We start from the raw sequence: 22,659 nt of genomic DNA on the forward strand, positions 1-22,659 counted from the left end.
CCACATGTAAACGATCATGTCGTAGCTTACCACCAATTAGAGCATACCACAACTCCTATTGTAACCAGTACACTCTTCATTTTTGGACTTGTTAATCACTTCTCATTTGGCAGGTGTACTGTAAAGACATGCTGGGTTTTGTTTATGGATTTGTCAGTATTTTCTTCACACTACATACAAACTTGGTTTTATTTACTATTTATTTAAATTTTCACATTTTACAATTGTGAAAGATTGTTTTCTCCAACTTTTCTTGCTTTTTCAAGGGCCTTTTTAGCTAGTGTATTGTGGATTCCACTCTCTGACAAATGATGTTGACAAGATATATTTTTTGTTGTTGAAAATATTCACTCTTCATGACCATGCTTGATGTCAATTTTACTGTAGTCCTTTCTACCTTGAACCTGATGTACAGTTCCAGATGCTGCTAGGTGTTGGTTGTGTGTCTCCATTCTATTGCCATCTGGTTTAAACAATTGGGTTATGCACTCCACATATATGGGGTGTTCTGTAGGGCTGCTAGTAGTTCTGTCTGGTGGTTTTTTGAATCATAAATATGTTTGACCCAGACCCATACACTCATGAGTAAAGCAGATTGCTGCCCATCTCTTATGCTCTGCAGCATTGAGACTTCTTACTACAGACATAATATACGATTCCAGATGCCACTAGATTTTGATTTCAGCACTGTGCCATATTAGTGTCTATATATCTGACCAATTTCTTTTTTCTGTCATGGCATTCTTCCTTTCTACCATCCTTTGAAGATACATACCAGGTGGGCCTATTGTTAGTTGGAAATACATTTTCATTGTAGGAAAATGCTTATTTCTACAAACACCATGTGGTCTATTAATTCACCCTCAAAGTTTTACAACAACTGCCTAAACAATCCCTGATGGTTAATCTACCTGTTCTAATGAAGTTGCTTACATATTGTAAGAATACAGTATTATCTTAAATGTCAGTTGATTCCTAACACTACATGTATATTTTCTCTGGTGTGTACAAGTGACTACAAAGAAAACCATATTTATCGTGATTATATTTCTAATGAACTTTATAACTTTTTTATTGTTACAGTTTTAAAACATCTTGTTTTCCCAATTTTTTGACTAGTTCAGTTATGATGAAAAGAAACTTTACCTTGGTATTCAGTAGAATCATTAAGAATATTAAAGCATCTCAGAATGACTGTAATGGGTATCAACACTTTTACTAATAAAGCAGAGAAGAACGTTTTGTCCTTCCTAGGTCATCTTCAGGTTAACAAAGAGTTTGCAATTAACTATTGCAGGGCACATGTTTTGTCACTAAAATATGTGTCCGACAACAGTTGGTTGGGAACCCTCTCTTTGTTAACTTCAAGATGATCTAGGAAGGTCGAAATGTTATTCTCTGCTTTGTTAAACTTCAAGATGATCTAGGAAGGTCGAAATGTTATTCTCTGCTTTGTTAACTTCAAGATGATCTAGGAAGGTCGAAATGTTATTCTCTGCTTTGTTAACTTCAAGATGATCTAGGAAGGTCGAAATGTTATTCTCTGCTTTATTAGTAAAAGTGTTAGTACCCATTACAGCCGTTACTGAAATACATTTTTACTTCAAATGGGTTTCTCATCATCAAGTATTAAGAATATGTATATCATTTTATCATAGATGAAGTGAAATTGTGGGAGGTTTACTTTCCCTGTATATGTGGATGGGTTGATAGTAGGAATGGACTTGTGGGAAGCTTTTGAGTATTGTAGATATACCTACAGTGTATAAGTGTGTCCTTGGGTCATGAGTTATAGAAATTTTATAGGCATATTCAGCAAAGTTCTGGAGATATTATTTCTCTAAGCATAAAATACTAAGTATTTGATCTTAACAACAGTGTTTAATTCTCTGTTTAACTTTTAATGCTTTATTTGTTTGTTTCTTGTTTTTTTCAGTAAAATAAATCAGAGTTAAACTTGTGTAATAATGCTTCTCTAACAATTTTTCCCATATGGCAAAACTTTTAATCTTAATTTTGGAAAATTAATGAGAAATAAGTAAACTAGATGGTAATATATATATGAAATGTGCTTGTTTGCTTGCACACTAACTCCTCCAAGCTTATTGGCGTAATCTTAAACAAAATTTGCATGTGAATGCTATGAACCATGTAGAATGACCTGAAGGGGATCAAAATTGAACTTAACCATATTTATATTTTGTAAAGCCTGTTTGTTAATTATTTCTAGCTTATTGAGTTAATCTTAAACAGTCTTGTCAGGTTGATGTTTCAGACAGTGTTAAATATTCTAAAGGGATTCAAGGTAAAAATATGAAAGTTGCTTGATTGTTTCTCAAATATTGATGAACCTGAGTTGTTTCTGCTGCCAATCTTGTTGACAGATACATTCTTATTACACATTTCAACTGACTTATTGGATTATCCTAAACCTAAGCAGTAACCAGGAAAGCTAGATGTTTTTTTTATTTAATAGATTTCTTCTTTTTTTAATAGTTTAGAATGCAGACTTAAAAAATTGTCATACACTTACATATTGGTGTTATGATTTTATTATCTATTATCATTTAAATTATACTCATATTTGCTTATGTCTTCTAGTGGATGCAATGTTCAAAGCTATGATGGATTGTCAAGCCTTATATCCTGATGAAGATGATTCATTTTCAGAAGGTAATTATATGCATCTTTATTTTGCAGATAAACAAGGACAGAGACATTATGTAAACATGTTTAAATAGACCATGCTGTTTGGCTGATTGTACTGCTAATGTTAAATTAGCCCAAAACTGACTAAGGAAATAAATATTGCACAAAGTTCTTTAGATTTGCAATATTAATAGTCATTTAAATATTAATTTATAGTGATATGCATGTTTTCTTGCCATTACCTAAATTCTTTTACCATGATCTCTATTCACAATGATAAACTTCTGAACTATATTTAATTGTGACCTCTATTAGTTAAGAGTTAAATGTAAGCTGCTTTCACTTCTCACAAGAAATAATTTTTATTTATTCTACTGTAAACAAACTACTGTAAATAGTTAAGGCTTTACATTTCACTTTAGCATTTTCAAGTTTCTCCTTTTCAAAATGGAGTCTGTGGTCATTTTTTTAAATAACTTTCATATTATCAGGAATCTTAGCCTTTTTTTTTCACTTTATTCATTTAGCTGTTGTAAAGGTGTATTCCAGTACTTATATAGTCAATATTTTGAACAGTTTTCTTTATGTAGTTTGAAATTAATATTTGCCATTTGAAAATAACAATTGTATAGAACTATATGATAAGGTGTAAAACTACTGCAAGTTTAGATACTTATAAGGAAAAAATAGAATTTCAATACATTTATCTAATAAACGTCATCTGACTGTAAGTTTTATAATTTTTTCTTTAAATTCATTTTAATATCATCAAATATTACAAAGAGTTTAATTACAGACTGTGTATGTGTTTTTCCTAGATGGTAAAATTATTATTTTTATATACTGTGTTTAATGTGTCTTGTAAGTGATTTATCCTTAAGTTTGCCTTTCACCAGTCATAGTGTTGTAACTTCTAGAGATCTTGTTTAATATTTGAGATTTAATGGTAAACAAAAGGTTTTGTTTGGCAGATGAAGAGGGATGTTTTGATGATGCAGAAGATGATTCTGGAGCAGAATATGATGTGGCAGCAGCAGAGAGAGGAAGAGGACAGGGATTAGGTTCAGTTGGAGATACTTATTATGGTCTGGAATCTTAAGCGAAATTATGAACATCTTTATCAATTTTTCTGTGGCATTTTGATCCAAATAAAGTGAATATAAAATCTGGCATTAATATTAGTGACTGTATTTGATGCTTTAAGTTTACCATGTAGCACGTGAGAAAAGTGACTTAATTGTTGTCGTTAAAAGATATTTTGTGCACTAACAAAATGCTTGAGTATGAATATATGTGACCTAGTACAACTCATAGTAAGTACACAGGATTAGTTGTATTTTAATGAACATTGACTTTTCATGACAAGTTAAGTACATCTTTGGTATTCCAAAATATGGGTACCTCACCAAACTGGTGTTTATACACAAAAATATTGCATGAAAATACAAATTATATATTTAGTAGATAACATAATAATGGTTTGTATTGTTTCCTTCATGCATATAAAATCAGATTATAAATGAAACTTTTTTTTTTCCATGTGCAAGTAGAATGAGATGGCAGTTGAGCCTTTATCCCTCATGCACATAGAATCAGTTTTGGTTGATAATGATAATGGATGTGACATTTGACTAGCTTGATCACATGTAAATATTGAACTTTAGTCAACAAATACACACAAAATTGGTTTGTAATTAATAATATGTAATCAACAGATCAGTAAAATATTTAATTTTATTACAATGTTTATTAAGAAAATATGCAATCTGATTTTGTGGTAATGTTATATTTGGAAATGTTATAGAAGACGATTGTGTTAAATTAATTATATTTATGATATATTGTGTTTTGTGACATTCAACAGATATGAAGTTTAACAGTGCTTGGAACTGTTTAACAGTAGATAAATATATGAAATCCAATTGAGCATGATGACTTTTTTAATACCAACAGATGAATATGGAGAACCAATGGAAGTAGTCCAGTTTGAAGATGTGGATCCGGATCATTGATGTGGAAATAAAATATTTAGAAATGAGTGACTTGTTGCTTTCCTTTGTTAGATTCATGAAGTAACAATATACCTCCTTTTCTTGTATTGTTGCAGTATAATATTTGTAATGTAATTATCAGAGAGAGTTCCATCTAAAGATGTTTAATCATTGCTTGTAATATCTATTTCCAGCTTAAGCTCAGAGTGTAACTTGTGTGTCATTCAGAAGTGCATCTGATATTCACATTTTGCTTGTAATACCAGTTTGTCTTCTTAGTTTTCTCATTTTTAAATAAGCAGTTACTATTAAAAGTAGTTTTCAGTTCTAAACATGAAATTATGTAATATGTCTCACATTAAGTTTATTAGTTGTATGTATGCACAATTATGTTGTATACTTAAAAACAATATTCACTACCAGTTTCAGAATTTATCCATTGTACAAGTTTACTATAATTTTTGTATGAAAAACAGCTGTGATTTGTGTTAGTTGAACTTGATTATACTTAAATTACATTTCTTCCTTGAGTGATAAATTAAAATTTCAAACAATTCAGTAATGATCTGTTTAAGAATCTCACAAAAAATTTTTAATACTTTGTAGCTGCTATTGACCTAAAGATTTCGAACTGAATTTTTGTATTCTTAAATGTTTGATGTGTAGGTAATTTTTGGATTAAAAGACATTGAAGTATATAAAACAGCAGCATATGTGGTGAGAATGTATTCTGATTAGAAAATTTTGTTAGCTTAGTTTCTGACATTCCTTTTTCTTATGAATTTCCTTCATTTAGTAGAAATTTTAAACAAGAAAAAACTTTAGATTTAGAAATCTTTTATTTTCTTGAGCTTTTTTTTGTGATTATTGGAAATTATATTTCCATATGTTCTGTTCATATATTATATTTTCCTCTTCTAAAACTAAAAACGAATTTGATAAAACATGAACTTTTGTTTTACCAGTGAGGTTAGTTAATGATCTTGCATTAAAAAAAGCATTAGCAAAATTTTGCCTTTTTACCAACTAACGAGAAGTCAGCAAACTTGACATGCACTTGTTTCAAGTAATCTACAAAAAGTAGTCTGTAATCATAACTGGTAGAGACATCGTGTTGTTTTTTGCTTTTGTTTGTTGTATGATCATGATTTGTTGGCTAAAGATATTTTTCAAATTTCTGTGTTTCTGATGTTGCAGTGTTAAAACACTAGTGTGTTTGTGTGTGAAAAACAAATTAGCATATTATAACAGAAATTCATCCAAAATATGTTGAAATGGGTTTTTCCAGATATCTTTGTGAACAATTGTTGTATTTTCTATAGTGTATTATGAACTTTATTGTAGTGATCAGTTTAGAGATGAGCATGTAACAAAATTAGTTGAAAGAACTATCAAAACCTGGATTTAGTTTTATTCAGACTGATGGTGTACTGAAACACCACAGTATACTGATAATGCTTGTCACTGTGTGGAAAATAGGAAGTTGTAACTTATGTATTAGTGTCAACTGTGACCTCATGCTGTTTCATATGCAGGTTTTAATTATATATGAAAAAACTGTCTTTTCCACTGGTCTTAATACAGACCTTCAAGTGATTTCATATGTTCAGTATGCTTTACTGGTAAATAAAAAAAACAATACAAACTAAAAAGGTGTCATTATTATCTGAATCTGAAAACAAAAATTACTTTGTACCCTGGTTTATATTAATTTTTAACTGCATGTGATGCAATTTTTATTTGTTAAGCAATGTTCTGCTTATTTAGAGAGCCATGTATTATGTTTGTTATCATTCTATCAGATGCTCTTTCCAAAGAGATCTTGATGTTATCAAGTTTTTCATTTAAACACTGGTAATTATTTTGAGTAATATGTATTACAATACTACAAACTTTCATTGAGTATTATTGATACAAAACTACCTAAATTAAAATAGAGATCTGCCAATGTTTTTGTGACAAAACTCATTGAAATTTATAATTATTTTTATAAATTTAAGTATCTAAACAAGGAAGTTTATGGTCTAATGTTCTCTTGTAAAATTAATATTATAGTGGTTGGTTTAGAACTACAAAGATGAAGTCCTTTCAGAATAAGGTTTTAGCTAAGAGTGATAATAGTCTCCAGTTAAAATGAGTTTACATTTCAACAGACTGATGCCAGAGATCAGTCAAGCTAATTTAATTATAACTTTGTCATTTAAGTTATCTATACAAATTCTTTGTTTGTGTTATGAATTTATAGACAGAAATGCGCACAATTAGAATTTTAGTAGCATTTGCTGTGCCATACAGTAGGCCACTGCCATCAAGGTATCTTAGCAAATCATATTTTGTTTGGTATCAAAATACAGAAAGATCTTTGTGTGTAGTAGTGTTAATTTGTGTTACTTAGAATTTAATAAATTCTGGATCCTTATCCAGAAATAACATTAAATAAAATCATAAGAATTGTTACAATTATTTATAATTTGCCTTTCTATTTCTGTGAACTTAGTCACAGAGCTTTGTTGTTTTTTTATTGTAATTAATATTGAAAAAATAGTGTAGCTCTCATGCTAGAATTTATTCTCACATTGTTTTCAAGTACTTTGTTTATCCAATACTCATATCTTTGGTTTAACAAGACTGAAGGAAACCAGTGAAACTCATCATAAATAAGCCAAAATTTGTATTCAGTAAAATATATTTGATAGAAACTTTTTGAAACAAGAAAGTTAATTTATTGAAAATTATATGTTTTGAAATTTACTTCCTGTTATGTAGCTTTCTGAGACAGTTATACATTCTTCCATAGCTTTAATTCAATAAGACAGTGGTAACTCTAAAATGTTGTCCATTTAACTAAGAAGAAAATTTCTCTAGATTTAGCAAACTTCTTTCTTTCTCTATAATGTATTACTTTTTTTTTGTTAATCAGTAAGATTTGAACTGTCATTAATTAATCTTCATTTTTGTCTGCCAGTAAGAAAGAAGTACAGTTGTTGTGGAAAGAGGACCTATTGTCTTGGAATTCAATTTATGTGTTAAATGAAAGAAACTGCAACATTCAATTTGGAGAATTATGTATCTCAAAATATAAATCTATAGAAATCAGTGAATTAATAATCTCGTATAAATATGGCATTAACATAATAAAAAATACAAAATAATTTGTATTCCTCTTTAAAATTACTAGAATAAGTGCTTTTTCTTACAAATGTAAATACACAATAAACAATTATATTCCTGTATGGTAAAATTATGTAGATTGTAAAAAGGTAGACATCATGGTGGTTATCTTACTGTGAACTACAAAACTCAGTATTGTTATTCTAGCTATGAAGTTTCTTAAAAATAAGCAGTTTTGATGAAAAGAAGTAACAGAACTTGTATTCATATTTAAATATAAATTTTATTATTTTAAGATGAAATATTTTTACTGAAACACTAATGCAAATAGTTTGAAACAATCTTTACATAATCTTGTATTTATTATTAACCACATTTATTCTCATTTTAAAAACCCAACATGCTTTTAGTTTTTACTGTGTCTTTATTTGTTCTGAAGTTATAATTAATTTTGCAAGTCAATCTAATTTCTCTTGCTGTTATAGTTACTGCTAAAGTTGACTGCTTTTACATTTATTGTTGTGGTTTTAAATATTTTGCCCTTACTTTTATTTAAAAAAAATTACTTATTACAGTTGTTTTTGGTGTTTAATGCTGTGTGCTGTAAATCAATGTCATTCCCCAAAATAATCTAACTGATTTTATACATGTATTTACATTTAGTGTCAAATTCATAAATTCACAGCCAGTATCTATTAAAATACTAACCTAAATTGAAATATTTAAAACAAGGTAGCTATAAGTTAAATGTTTGGGTATATAGTGTAATATCTTATCATGACAAGATATGAAAGCCTTGCTGCTTTCCAAATGTTTTTAGGGTTGGTGCAGAATACTATTTGTTACCATTTTGTGTAATTAGGCATCATACATGAATAAGATTTTTACTTGTAAATTTCTTTAGTCTTACCATTTGTACTCCGATTGCTTATAGTATGTGTGTAGAAGCTATGCAACTGTCTTCCACATAAACAGTAACAGTTGTTTATAAGAAGCTGTGCCATCTAGTTAAAGACATGATTATTTCTCTATAAACCTATAAATCCCAAGTATTGTAAATTGTGCTGTTGTTTTTTTCTGTCAGTCAATACTACAGTGTGTATTTAGTCTCAGGGTCACAATAAACTAGTCTCATTAGGGCCTTAGACTTGAAAAACTTTTCAAACGTTGTCCTGAAGTCAAAAGAAGAGGCAGAAGTTTGTCAGAAAAAATTAATCTATTTTAGTTTTTTTATTAGAACTAGATACTTCTGTGAAAAGATTGTAACTAATTTGAGACCTCCTGTAAAATGTATTGCTTTTGCTCTAGTCAATTTTTCTCGTCACCTGTTGTTGAAGTCATGACTTCAAAAATATGCATACCAAATTATCTATATATTATAGTGTAATTTTTGTGAATGGGGTATAAAAGACTTTTTTTTGCAAAATTGTGAATCTTAAATTGAATGTTTTTCTAGTAGCCTACAGCTGCACCTTGTGAACTTGAAAAAAATAACATTTTTATCAGAAACACCCAGAATAAAAGAATTGATGGAAAGAAAAGATAAATCCTTGTGAGAAAATTCACAACTGCATCTGTAGTAGGCATGTTATGTTTTACAGCTTTCAGAAATTTGTTAAATAGGGAATAAAATAATAATTAGATGTATAGAGCACATTGTATTGCACATTTTTCAAAAACAGGGTTTAATATAGTGGTGTGATCTGGAAGTGTGAAATGCATGTTTAATAGGTAAATACATATAAACTATTTATTCAGAAACAAAGTTTGCTGAGTTTCAGCATGGCGTTAATAAGCAAAGAATTATTCTAAGGTATGCTCAAACTACTGATAGAAGTAGTTTTGTTTCCAAGTATATTAGCCTGTTTGAATTAGTGCTTTACAAGTTTTCAAATTAGCAGTTGATAATTATAGTTTAACTGATTTGTATTGTGATGTGCATTGTTAACTATTTATTGTAGTCATTTTGATATTTTGTTTTTATTGTGCTTCTTTGACACTTTATAGTAACCTTTATCACCAGTTTTTTATACTCTTCTGTCAATTTATTGATTTATAATAAAGAGATTCTTACGTCATCTGATTTTTTGTTTTGGATTTCACGCAAAGCTACCCCAAACGAGTCTAAGTCTTATAGACAGAACTGAATAAAATAGGCAACAGCAAACTTATAAAAGATCTAATTTGAAACAAAGGAGCGAGGTATTTATAAAATATTTTGTAATTTAAAATCATTTGAAAAATAATTTATAGAATAGAATTTGTTTTGAATTTCGTGCAAAGCTACACGAAAAGTTATTGTAATGTAATAAGAAATACAGTATATTGGTTACTGGTCTTCATAGAATATATTGTTATATTTGTGTTTGAGTTTCGCAGAAAGCTACACGAGGGCTATCTACGCTATCCGTACCTAATTTAGCAGTGTAAGACTAGAGGCAAGACAGCTAGTCATCACTAACCACTACCAACTCTTGGGCTACTCTTTTACCAATGAATAGTGGGATTGACTGTGACTTTATAATGCCCCCACGGCTAAAAGGGCGAGCATGTTTGGTGTGACGGGGATTCGAACTTGCGACCCTTTGATTAGGAGTCGAATGCCTTAACCACCTGGCCATGCCGGATCTACGTTATATGGAATTTCGTTATGAAAACATTACAAACAGATAACATTCCAATTTCTTCCCAGTAAGTTAATACTACTTGTCAAATGGAAAGCTATATCATTATTTAGTTTTCACAACAACAATAACGTGTTGGTCTCTACCTGCTATTAAATAGAAGGGTTTTAATGTATTAAAGTTTCATTCTTAAACTTTATCAGGACTAATTTACATATATCAAATATTATAGTACAGCTTTCTATCAAATCTATATTTATAAACTAGTAATACTGCTGTTAGTTCTGAAGACATTGTAATTGCGTAGATTACTGCCATTTTTTTTGTCAGTATTCAACATTTTGTTACCGTACCGCTTTCCATTTTTAATGAATTTTAGCTATTAAATAATTAATGCTAAAAAGCAAACATTTGGAGTAAGCAAACTGACCCAGTGAATAACCCATACAAATCACGAAACGATAGGAGAAAAGATCAGCCTATTCCATACTTTGTCACAAATAAATGATATGAAACATAAAAATCTATTACGATTTTTTATTTTTCAGAATTTTTGCGAAAGTCTACTCAAATAACTCTATGTAAAACCGTCCATAAATTTCAGCCGATAGCAAAGGGGAAAAGCAACTAGTCAATAGTACCCACCGTCATTACTCAAAGTTGAAGGAGGCGTCTTTGAGACAACAAATGTGTCATGCTGCTTTGAAAGTAAAAATATAATAAACTGTTATATAATAAACGAAACAGCTATCTGTAGAGTTATGTATTCCGAAAAGCAACTAACATACTCTAATTTGGTGAGAACTGACTGCTGTAAGGCGACACAGTCGTGAACTTCCAAAATTAGATAAAGTCGAGTGTACGTTATCGCGAAACGTTGCCTTATCGTAGGGTAGAAGCTGTGAAACAACATTCACATTATGGGTATGCCATTGGAAAAGTAGATTTTTTTTTTTTTCATTTATTAACTACACGTATTTCATAAAGGTTTCTTATTTCACACGAAGTATGTGATGGTCTAAGAAAGAAACTTTAGAAATATTGAAGTTTACTGCTTTGTGCTGTCATAAAAACCACTAAACAAATATTTGTACATCTTTGATCTTTCTTTCTGCTTTTTTCCGTTCGTTTTCTCCGCTAGAGCAATCCAAACATCTGTATTTATATTTACACAATAAACTATGCAACTTGAAATGTTCGAGTACTATTTGTGGTGAAAAAAAAATTGAATTTTTTTTTCTTCTCATTTCATAGCAATTGAAGTTCTATTTGTTTCGTACGTTATAAACATGTAACACACTGACGAATAGATATGTCTAGATAGAAGAAATAAATTTGCAAAGAAAAAGAAATATTGAACAAAATGCCTTGACAATTATGAATTACTGATTTTTATAGATATTTATATCTGACGACTCCTTGCGAACCATGCGTATTTCGAAAAGAAATTATTTTTTTGAGTCGAAATTTTAACTCTTTAAAAAAAAAAAAAAAAGCTATGAGTATCGTTTCTGTTGAGTGACGAAAAACATAGTTTTGTAAATAGTACACTCAATTTTGTTTTCAACTCAGTTGAATTTTAAGGATATTACGAGATATCTGCGCTTGCCGTCCCTAATTTAGCAATGTAAGACTATTGGGAAGTCATCACCACCCACCGCCAAGTCTTGGGCTACTCTTTTACCAACGAAAAGTGGGTCTGACCGTTACATTAATAAGTACCCACGGTTGAAAGGGCGAGCACGTTTGGTGCGACGAGGATTCGAACCCGTAACCCTCAAATTACGAGTCGAGCGCCTAAACCACTGGCCATGCCGAGCCTCGCACAGACAGAACTTTGGGAGAGTTTGCATTACACCAAGCAGGCCTATTATATTCGTGACAGACAAGTTTGTGATAAAATAAACATTGGAACAAACTATCAAAAACTGGACTGTTCCAGCAAAACCGGTACATCTGGTCACCCTACGTTTATGTATATCTAACAAATAGCATATCTTTGCCCTAACTGTGACAAATGTTGAAAAACAACCGAAACAAGTGAACATTTGGGGAGTTTAAGGTTACAACAGTCAGCGACTCGTACCGTAGCCAACTTTACTCATCAGTTATTATTATTTAATTAAACACCATTTTGAAACAGGTCCGTCTTCTGAACTAATCTTAACTACTTGTTTATGATGTTGATATAGGTCCCACTACCAAATTTTGTATCCTTGATACACTGTCCGCTATTATTTCTCTTCTTCGTTAGGCCAAGAATAACTAATTGTTTTGTATTACTTAATAATAAGAGTTATGCACATTAACTCTAAGGAAGCCTCAAGGTAAAACATTGATTAAAACAATATATATATTATATACGTATGAAGTATAAATTTCTTTTTTTCCAGACAATAAATAAGTTCATTCACAATGTTTAATGCATTTCAAATTATCAATTGTCGTGATTTGAAAAACAAACAACCAAAGTCGTTATGTATTAAAGCACGTAATTTGCGTAATAATTACATCAATTACTTTTATGAGGTGTTAAAATTGGGATTTATTACTGTCTTGTTCGCGACTTCTCACCTTTGTTAATACGGAATGATTCCCCCCCTTTTTTTTAATTTCGCGCAAAGCTACACTCGGACTATCTGCGCTAGCCGTCCATAATTTAACAGTGTAAGACTAGAGGCAAGGCAGCTAGTCATCACTAACCACTGCCAACTCTTGAGCTCCTCTTTTACCAACGAATAGTGGGATTGACTGTAACATTATAATGCCCCCACGGCTGAAAGGGCGAGCATGTTTGGTGTGACGGGGATTCGAACCCACGACCCTCATAATACGAGTCGAGTGCCTTAACTACCTTGCTAGGAAGCTATTGAAAATAGTTAGATATATCGAAATACAATCAATTAACTACTTTTGATCAAGTATTTAAGAAATGTTAATATTAGAACTAGAATGCAAATTCACGGCCATCCTATGATAATAGTTATCCACTTTGTGAATGCGACTAGTTTTGTTTTTTACATTTTCGTGGTGAATATACGACTCTTTAAGGTAGATACATGTTTTTGTGCAGTGTTTACGTTACGATAAGTTTACTGGTTATATAACTTTTAACAGTGTGGCGTTAAAATGTGTGAAAAAAAGGTATTCAGAACATGTGGTGAGGGTCAATAATGATATATAGTTACATCGTGTAGGGAGCTGATAACCGAAAGTATAAAACTAGTCTCGTCCATCCAGTTGTTAACCCACAGGAAACTGTCACAACTTCCAACTGATTGTACATCAACCATGCAACTTTACACACTCTTCTGCTGGTTGACTGCTGTAACTATGGCGAAGTGTACCAGCCGCTCATTTCTAAATGGAGTATGTCCACAACCTCCCGTGAAGGCAGACTTCGAATTGGAAAAGGTAGGTCAATGGCCATTCAACAGCACGCACCGCCATCTCTTAGCACTGTATAAGAGTTGCTGTTAGAAAACTCCTATAAGTTATAGCGCACAAACGTGCGTTTCAGTGACATAGAGTTCTAAGCCATGTAGGTTCGGGTTCGCAACCACGCCACACAAAACAAATAGCTCACTGTTTGATCAAGTTATTGATGATTAATAAACAGTGAAAAAGATATATTCCACATCTAATTACCAATATTAATATTTTAGTACTTAGGAACTTGGTATGAAGTTGAAAAGAACCCAACAGTCTTTCAAAGCGGACAAAAATGTACTAGTGCCACCTACACGCTGAAGGATAACGGGAAGGTGACAGTCTTCAACAAGGCCGCCATAGCGGAGTAAGTTAGTCATTTATAAAGTATCTAACTTTTAAAACACATATTCTTTTTGAAACCATTAAACAGTTCGTTACCGGAATAAGACATTCAAAACTTCACATTTTAAAACTATTTAAAACGTTGCTTCCGTTGTTTTACTCAGTTATTAAAATCTACGAATTGTATAAATCAGAATTTATTCCCCGTTACAGAACCGGTGACGTGACAACCATTGAAGGAGAAGCATACATACCTGATCCCAGTGAACCGGCAAAACTACTCGTCTCTTTTCCAGGCAGTAAGTACCCAAGTATCTCAATAATTTTAGCGCATCCACTCATCAAGAAATATTACACATAATCCAGTCGAAACTGAACAAGCCACGTATATCACTTTTAGTCTTGACTCTTATTTTTGTAATAAACATGAAATTAAGTATTAAATTATGAATTTTTTTCATAAAACATTCCAAATCTTCTGAATGTTTTTCAAACGTAATTTGGACTTTTTTAATGCATTAAGCTGAGTTTAATCATGGAAAATAATTTAAGCAATCTTTTTTTTTTTGACATTTTAAATGTGAAACAACCAACGTAGATACTGTTCTAATTTTTCTTATTACGCAAAGAGTGACTCATTGTAGAAAAATATTAATGCCACGAATCCACTGAAAAAACTCCTGTATTCTTCAGATCCCTTCGATAGTAATTACTGGATTCTAGATACAGATTATGAAAAATATTCAGTGGTTTTCTCCTGCCAGGGTATACTCGGCGTCTTCCGTATTGGTAAGTTTTGAACATAATACCTTTAGTGACTGTAGTGAATGGAACAGTGAGAAGATAACTATTTCTATTTCTAATACACATCTTTACCAAAGTGATGAATATTTAACTATCACATCAGTTCGTTTTATTTACTAACATAAACACCGCTTTAAAGTGTTAATTTGAATTAAGAAAACACTTAACAATGGTTATGTTCTTGATGCCATAATAAACATTACTTTCGTTATGTTGTTTTTTAGAATACTTATGGATTTTAAGTCGTGAGAGGACACTGCCTGATACAACGCTGGCCAACATCTACGAAATACTGGACAGAAATGGAATAGCTAGAAATAAATTAACTAAAACAGACCAATCAGACTGCTAAAACAGGTTAATACGAAATATAGAATATATAAGAAAGCAATAGTTTAATAGCATTGCAGGAATAAAGTAATTTCTGGAAGATAATTCTGTGTCTATTTAACTCTGTTGTTCTCATTTGAAACAGGTGACTTCTCATGACACCATATCACACACACACAAAACTAAAATACTACAGATCTTGAAAGGAAGTATTAGTACACAGTGTGTCAAGATGAGGTTAACCTTTGACACCAGTAACATTAACCTATCATGTTTTAAAACATTACTGTTTAATCAATTCATTGTACACTTCTCTTTATTACTGTTTGCTCATTAATTATATATTAGAATCATTATATGTTGAGAGTTTGAAATAATAAAGTCAGTGTAATGAAATATGTTTGCAAACATTCTTTTTACAGTAAATAACTGCCAGAAAATGGTATCATATTAGTTATTAAACCTTTTTGTCCATTGATTTTTCCAAACTGTAATAGTTTAAGAACAACAAATACAGTAGCAACATAAATTCTACAACTACACAACTGTCCCCCTGCTGGTACAGCAGTAAGTCTACGGATTTACAACACTAAAAATCAGGGGTTTGATTCCCCTCTGTGGACTCAGCAGATAACCCAATGCAGCTTTGCTATAAGAAGCTACACAACTGCATCACAAAATTAGTTCTTTTTCATAAACAAATAATTATGTTCATGAAACATTGTACAAGTGAAATTCTGAAAGACCAGTAACTATGATAATATTTTTACAACTTACACCTCTGACAAAATACTGACTACTGTAAAAGTTACCCAACTGGTAATTCAGGGTATCCTTATCATTTCTTGTTTCACACTTTGAACATGCTTCATGAGAACAGTATACTAAATTACCTACCTTAATTACTGGATTAATCATTTATTATAATATATGCAGAGAGCTTCATTTGACCAAAAACTAATGGTAATTCTCATATGACTTTTTTTTCTATCAGTCATAAAAACATTCACTTTAAGATTTACTTAAATTCTGTATCAAACTTAATATAAACAGTTGGAAACAATGCTAAAATTAAAATATTAGAAAATATGTTAAGCTTACTTTTAAAGTTTGTTGTCTATTAATTCAAACATTTCTTTAGGGAATCCAATTTTAACACAAAGATGAAAAATGAATATAAGAAATACACGAAAATTTTAGGATTTGGTTTCTCATTGGAGAAACAAACAAATACAAAATATTTCACAAAAATTGCACTCAACAGGAGTTTCACATGCAACTTAAAATGGTTTTGTGTGTAGTTTATTAAAACTTGGCATTTTACAACATAAAACTTCATTAAATACACATCATATAAAACTCAAATAAGCACTTCGTTTAAAAAAATCAAGGTTACTAATAAAAAAATATAATTTCAGAAGCCGTATTTTAAAAGAGAAGATTATTTCTTTTATTAAATGAAAGTAATTTTAGTCCTAGCCTGGTTGACTTGCCAAACATTCAGTTCCTCATATTCCTCTATAGCTTCATCAATCTGGTCTGGCTTGTAACCCCTTGATGTGCAGCGTTCTAAGGCATCAGTCATCTTAATAGTCTTACTACCTGTCTCAGACATCATGTCTCTAATCATAGCAAAGATCTGATCTGTGACGGTCTGGATTCTACACAAAATAAGCAATCAATAAATGGTCTTCCCTTTTCAAATTATACTAGTTGGCATTTTTAATGTATGAATTTTACTTTAAGTCAAACATTTGTAAATATTGATGCATGAAAAAAAAGAATCTGTGTGTGTTTACTCTTTGTAAGAACTTAACATGCACATTTTTCTTCTATTGCTATACTAAAAAAATTCAACATTTTAATAATCTTAAAGAACACATGCATGAAATTAAAATTGTTTTTTATTTGTAGTAGCTTGAAATTAATGTTTTCAAAGCTAGGTTTCTGTGTTGGCTGTACATCAGTTACCAAGCTGATTAAATAACTAAATATAAAAGGAGATTATATGGTAGAATAATAGTTTTATCACCAATATATGAAACACTGTCCCTTTATTTTTGTGTTTTTATCAACCTGACACCAAATTGTCTTTCATTATCTTACCTTCCAATTGTCTGTCTCTGGTAGTTCAAAGAATCTTTGGACATTTCCATGAGTCTCATAGCTTCATTTATATCTTCTTTTTCAACCACATCTGCAAGTCGAAGTTTAGCCTGTTTTGTTTTTTTTATAAAGTTGAATTACTTTATAGGAGCATAGTAACATAGGTGCCAATTACACTTTCTTGAAAATTATATAACCATACCAATATCAAATTTTACACTGATATACTGACAGTCAGTTTTCATTTTTTACAATTATACTGATGAATGTTGTATATTGAAATTGACTGTTTATTTTTTTCTTCTACTTATTTTGACCCAAGATTGAGTTCTTAAGTGATCTTAATTAACCACATTAGATGAAGAATTATTCATGTTTTTATTACTTCACAAATAAGCTTGTTAAATTTTAATCAAAACATACATAAGCATCTTTTATTTGTATTTCTTAGAAAGTGACACCAACAGACACTTACCAAAGCAGTAGCAAGGCGCAAGACTCCAAGCAAAGTTCGGGCTGAAGTGAAGGTCATGTCCTTATTGTTGCGAGCTTCCTTCCGCAACTCAACATAAGCTCCAACAATATAATCTGTCAAGACTTCTGGAATAACAGGGTTCTTCCCCTTACACAGACTTATATATTGTCTCATAACTTTCATATCTAAAGGTTTGAACTGGGTGGGTGGTTCAGCACAGTTTTGGTGGACGTAAGTAATGTGCTGGGCTAATCTGAAGAATGAAAAAAACTGAAACCTATAACTGAGGCACATGGTCAAATCAACCTCAGAACATACGATTTAAAATTAGAATACTTGTAATTTGTGTTAACAGAGGAGCAATACAATACGTAATCACTACAACTGATTTAACAGGTTCATATATGAAGTAAACTTCAAGCTGTTGTATTTAATAACAGAAAAGCATTAGCTGTTGAACAGGTTCAAATATTATTTATCTTATACATTTCTTAAAACTGTTCACCACTGAAGAAATAATAATGTGATATAATATGATGCATCAAAGTAAAAGTTACAATTTTCAGATTATAGTAGTATTTTATTGTTGAGCAGAGAAATATAAGTTATTTAAACAGCTTTTGACAACAATGAAGAAAAGCTTCAACCTCTTTTAACTTTCTCTGTCAAGGAATTATTTTCTGCACACGTCATGAGACTTCAGTGTTTTACATTCAAAATTTTATTGCATTACCTTTTGTTTATGTTCCACTAATGTTTATGTTATACTTACAGTATAAAACTGGAGCTAATAATTCATATTTTAGAGGTGCACAAGTTTTAATTCCACAAGGCAATAGTAAAATAAAATCCTGAATTCTCCTAGTGTGAGGAAGGTGACATTTTCTCTAGACATACCCTCTTCTCTATTTTACTCACCACCCATTCAATAAGTGTGATATTTAATGTAAATTACTCACTATAATATCATCATTTCTCAGACAAACCATAATTTTTATACCTTTCTATTCAGTTTGGTTACAGATATAATAAATAGAAAATCAGAGCTTGCTGGTTACACCTACCTGTCAGAATCTCACCTTAGGATTTGTTAGTAAATTTCTCCCATGTTGAATTCTATGTTATGTGTAACTAAGAGAAAGCCAAGGTTTTCATCTATAAAATTATGTACTATATTATGCTATTTTATGAACGGATAATTTTAATTTTCTCTATTAGTACAAGATTCGTTTTCAAAGGAAAAAAATTACCAGCTTGGATGAATTTGTAATGGCTCCTGCTGCATAGTAGGAATGTCAGAAATATTATTATAGAGAAAATATCTGTTTTTTGCAAGTTATTATTCAATGTTTTTTGCACATAGAGTAATTAAATAAAAAGTAAAAACAAAAAAGAAGACCTGGGTAAGTACTTTATCTCTTTTCATTTTTATTCTTTATTTATTATTATAAAAGTAACTAAAATGTAAAATAAGGATCTCTTTTAGGTTAATTAAGATTAGATTAGGTAATATAAATTATAATTTAAAATGTTTCATGAGGCACATGTGTAAGCAGCTCGTGGATAATATAATTTAATAGCTTAACGTATCCTCCATGTCATTTACAACTTATAATGGCATTAGTGTGTTTGTTAACACAGTTTAAAGGGCAATCAAATTTAAGTATAAATAGATGTATACTGTTATGAGTTTAAAGATACTTAGGATAAACAAATGTTGTTTCATGTTACAAACTGAAGTCATTATAGAAAGAGAAAGAGAGGGTAATTTAGATGATTTTGATTTGTTTTTGGCAATTACAAGTTCAGTAAAACTGACCAATGACCAACCTCACACAGAGTTACAGTAGAGAAAATAACATACGAAAACATACAACTGTGTTTAGGAGTTTAAAAGATTAAGCAAATGAAATTTGAGATTTCTAAGATAAGTATTTTCAATCTTAACAAAAATATAACTTTGTACAGATACTAGTAAAAAAAAATGCATGATGTATTCACAGATAAATCTGGTTTTTCACATGTAAAGAATTTATAATGTTTGCTGAATGTGTGCCAGGTTTTGTGAAGATATATATAATATATTAAAAATTAGTAGTGTCATACTGTAAAGACTTCAAATGAATACAAAGAAGTCATGTGGTTGGTAAAATCAATTGAGCCCACATTGAAAGAGTTAATGATTATTAAAGAATTAATTTTAGATACACACCTCAAATCGTTTTCCCTATCTGGTTTATCTTGGATTAACCATAACAGATCAAATCTGGACAACAGAGCTGCAGGAAGCTGAATGTTTTGTTCCACTGATTTTTTTGGGTTGTATCGTCCGTAGGCAGGATTAGCTGCTGCTAGTATCGATACACGGGCATTAAGAGTTGTCATAATACCAGCCTAAAAGAGAGAGATCAATTTTTTCACATCTGGCCATCAATATAATCTATATATTTATATGCTTTAGGTAATGATTGTTCAGTAGGCATATGAACAATAGCTCACAGACTTAAAGTTCAAAAACACCTAAAATGTGATAGAAGTGCATCATTTAGAAATTGCTTTACCACTGTTCACATGGTAAAACGTTTTTTTAAATGATACATTTCTATCCCATTGAAGCTGTTTTTGAACTTTAAGTTATGTAAAGTGTGATATACCTCTAACATTTATATTCATAGCTAACAAAATTATCTAAAATAGTTTTTACAAATACCCTAAACTCTGATTAAATGTTAAAAAGGTCTTTTGGGTTGGGGTTCCTATAAAGTATTAATTACTAATAAGAACTGCTGAGTGTCATTATAAAAGTGTATAACAATGCATTAACTATAGTGATATATCCAGTACTGATTAGGTTTTCCATCCAATAACTGGATCTTCAGGATGACTGGTATACAGTTGATATATACAAGTAGTAGTTAATATGTATATATGTAAAAACTGTCATCAAAGAAGGCCGAAACATTGTTCGCTCCTCCACCTAAAAATGTTCTCAATCCATACCAGCTGTTTTTACGTATACATTTTTCTCTACGAGTGGGTTTTCTTGTCATCACTGAGTAGTTGATATGATTTCTATAATAAAACATTGCTTGGACAACAACCATTTTGGTGTGAACTGGATTAAGATGGTGAAAAGTAATTTTTAATCTTGTTTATGCACATCACTACATTTCAGAAGTAGGATAAGGATTTTTTTTAATCTATTATTTGACAGTAATGATATCAGTCTGTATACCCTTCAATGCTTATTCCTGTCAGACAATTATTTTCTCCACTATTAGTTGTATCATATCACTGTTTAGAAATGAGAATGAATCTTCCAAACTTGTATACACCTGTTATATACTCAAATGGTATAGTATGGTTTGTTTGCAAAAATATTATTGCTTCAAGTGTTATTAGCTCATTGGATATGTCCTTAGAATAGCTTTGGACAAACTGTTTTGTGCTTCTGTGTGAGAAAGACTGCACCCCATTTAGTGTTTGGCATATAGACTGACCTTGTAAAGTCTGTAGATAGTTTCCTGCTTGTATAGTGGACAATGTGTTTACAAGGTTTCTGAGCAGCTTTACCATTAGCTGGAAGTAATTTTACCCCAGCCTGTTTTATGTTATTCTGATGCTTCTACATACAAGAGAAGCATTCAGACATCTTTGAGGTCTAACCCTAGTTCATAAATACATTAAGATACTTTAAGCTTTATGATTTACATTAATGTAACAACTAAGACAACACAATATAAAACTATTACATAGGTCAAAGGCTGAATGAATAATCATATTTCAAACTACATAACCGATTACGTCTTATTTGCATAACAATAAACTGAGCATTGTCATCATTTTATTTTCTTGTAATTACAACATTAGAAATTTCAGTCATCATTCATTTGCTTCATACAGTGTATTAAGTAACAGCTGCAATGGCTGGAGCTTTACCAGATGTCACTTAAAGAAAAAATGATGCATGTACATCAAAAAAAGATAAGAATTATAAATATAATGAAGCATAATTACAATTAAGTATCGTATTCTGATCATCTGTTCTGCTAATACAAACAACATTTTCATAGGAGTCTGTACAAAGAGAGAGCAACAATAAATGTAATAAATAACGAAGAAATAATAAAGAACAGTTTATTGGCATGGAAGAAAAAACCCAACTTCATAAAGAATACAACAACCTAGCTTTCAGATTTGCTTAACTGTTATTTGGAGAGAGAACATGCCAATTTTTCCTTACTTGTTAAAATATCAGCTCTAGACGTTTGTTTGAAGTTTACAAATCAAACTGTTTTCACTTCAAGTTTTGCTTATTACATATATTTATTACGAAAGCACATGAAGTTACAAAGTTAACAAATTTCCTTATTTGTAAATATTATTTCTGATGGATACCTCGAAACACAATTAAAATATCTCACTCATACTTCTGCTTTGGATATTTCCAGGTCACTAGCCTTTAGTGAACTCCCACCTAGTCTCACAAGCTTTTTTCATGTGAATCTTCATACTTTGGCAAGGCAAGTAAGAAACACAGACTGGAAGTGGGGAGGAAGGGTGGAAATGTGTATGAAGAAATGAGTATCTATTAGAAACATTTTTAGGCAAAAAGAACAGTAACTTTCAAGACAATACCACACAGTTAAGCTAGAATCCCATGTAGAAGTGGAGGGGTTGTGCAAAAATGTACCGAGTGGAGCTTCTTTCAGAATGCCTACAGACAGGGTCTCCCATAGGAGCATACCCATGGGAGATTGCACCTCATCTCTTCCAGAGTATACTCTTTGCCCAT

General features: G+C 30.9%; 3 protein-coding genes across 10 annotated transcripts in view; 2 read left to right on the forward strand and 1 right to left on the reverse strand.

Moving 5' to 3' along the window:
• Positions 1 to 9,826, forward strand: part of LOC143232273 (methylosome subunit pICln-like) — a 34,645-nt gene extending 24,819 nt beyond the window's left edge. For 4 of the 7 annotated variants that reach the window (XM_076467461.1, XM_076467463.1, XM_076467464.1 and 1 more), the window contains exons 5-7: positions 2,602 to 2,673; positions 3,621 to 3,734; positions 4,603 to 9,826. In XM_076467461.1, coding sequence (XP_076323576.1) covers positions 2,602 to 2,673; positions 3,621 to 3,734; positions 4,603 to 4,661 — 245 coding nt within the window. In that variant the 3' untranslated portion in view covers positions 4,662 to 9,826. The other 3 variants (XR_013017472.1, XM_076467465.1, XM_076467466.1) reach the window with 3 other exon arrangements.
• Positions 9,827 to 13,517: 3,691 nt separating this feature from the next.
• On the forward strand, positions 13,518 to 20,074 carry LOC143232274 (apolipoprotein D-like). 2 transcript variants are annotated; one of them, XM_076467467.1, is made up of 6 exons: positions 13,547 to 13,789; positions 14,041 to 14,171; positions 14,363 to 14,448; positions 14,843 to 14,938; positions 15,178 to 15,310; positions 17,841 to 20,074. In XM_076467467.1, the coding sequence occupies exons 1-5, from the start codon at positions 13,667 to 13,669 to the stop codon at positions 15,303 to 15,305; spliced, it is 564 nt and encodes a 187-aa protein (XP_076323582.1). In that variant the 5' UTR covers positions 13,547 to 13,666; the 3' UTR covers positions 15,306 to 15,310; positions 17,841 to 20,074. The 2 variants fall into 2 exon arrangements, with proteins under 2 accessions (XP_076323583.1, XP_076323582.1); XM_076467468.1 differs by lacking the exon at positions 15,178 to 15,310 and having other exon boundaries at positions 13,518 to 13,789.
• The window catches only part of Mcm7 (minichromosome maintenance 7), a 42,035-nt gene continuing 35,926 nt past the window's right edge, over positions 16,551 to 22,659 (reverse strand). Inside the window, exons 12-15 of the mRNA XM_076467460.1 lie at positions 20,077 to 20,258; positions 17,865 to 18,117; positions 17,390 to 17,499; positions 16,551 to 16,944 (exon numbers count right to left, since the gene is read on the reverse strand). Coding sequence (XP_076323575.1) covers positions 16,737 to 16,944; positions 17,390 to 17,499; positions 17,865 to 18,117; positions 20,077 to 20,258 — 753 coding nt within the window. The 3' untranslated portion in view covers positions 16,551 to 16,736. The remainder of the gene's footprint in view (positions 16,945 to 17,389; positions 17,500 to 17,864; positions 18,118 to 20,076; positions 20,259 to 22,659) is intronic.

The sequence above is a fragment of the Tachypleus tridentatus genome, chromosome 11, assembly GCF_004210375.1.
Source record: "Tachypleus tridentatus isolate NWPU-2018 chromosome 11, ASM421037v1, whole genome shotgun sequence".
NCBI classification, from domain to species: Eukaryota; Metazoa; Arthropoda; class Merostomata; order Xiphosura; family Limulidae; genus Tachypleus; species Tachypleus tridentatus.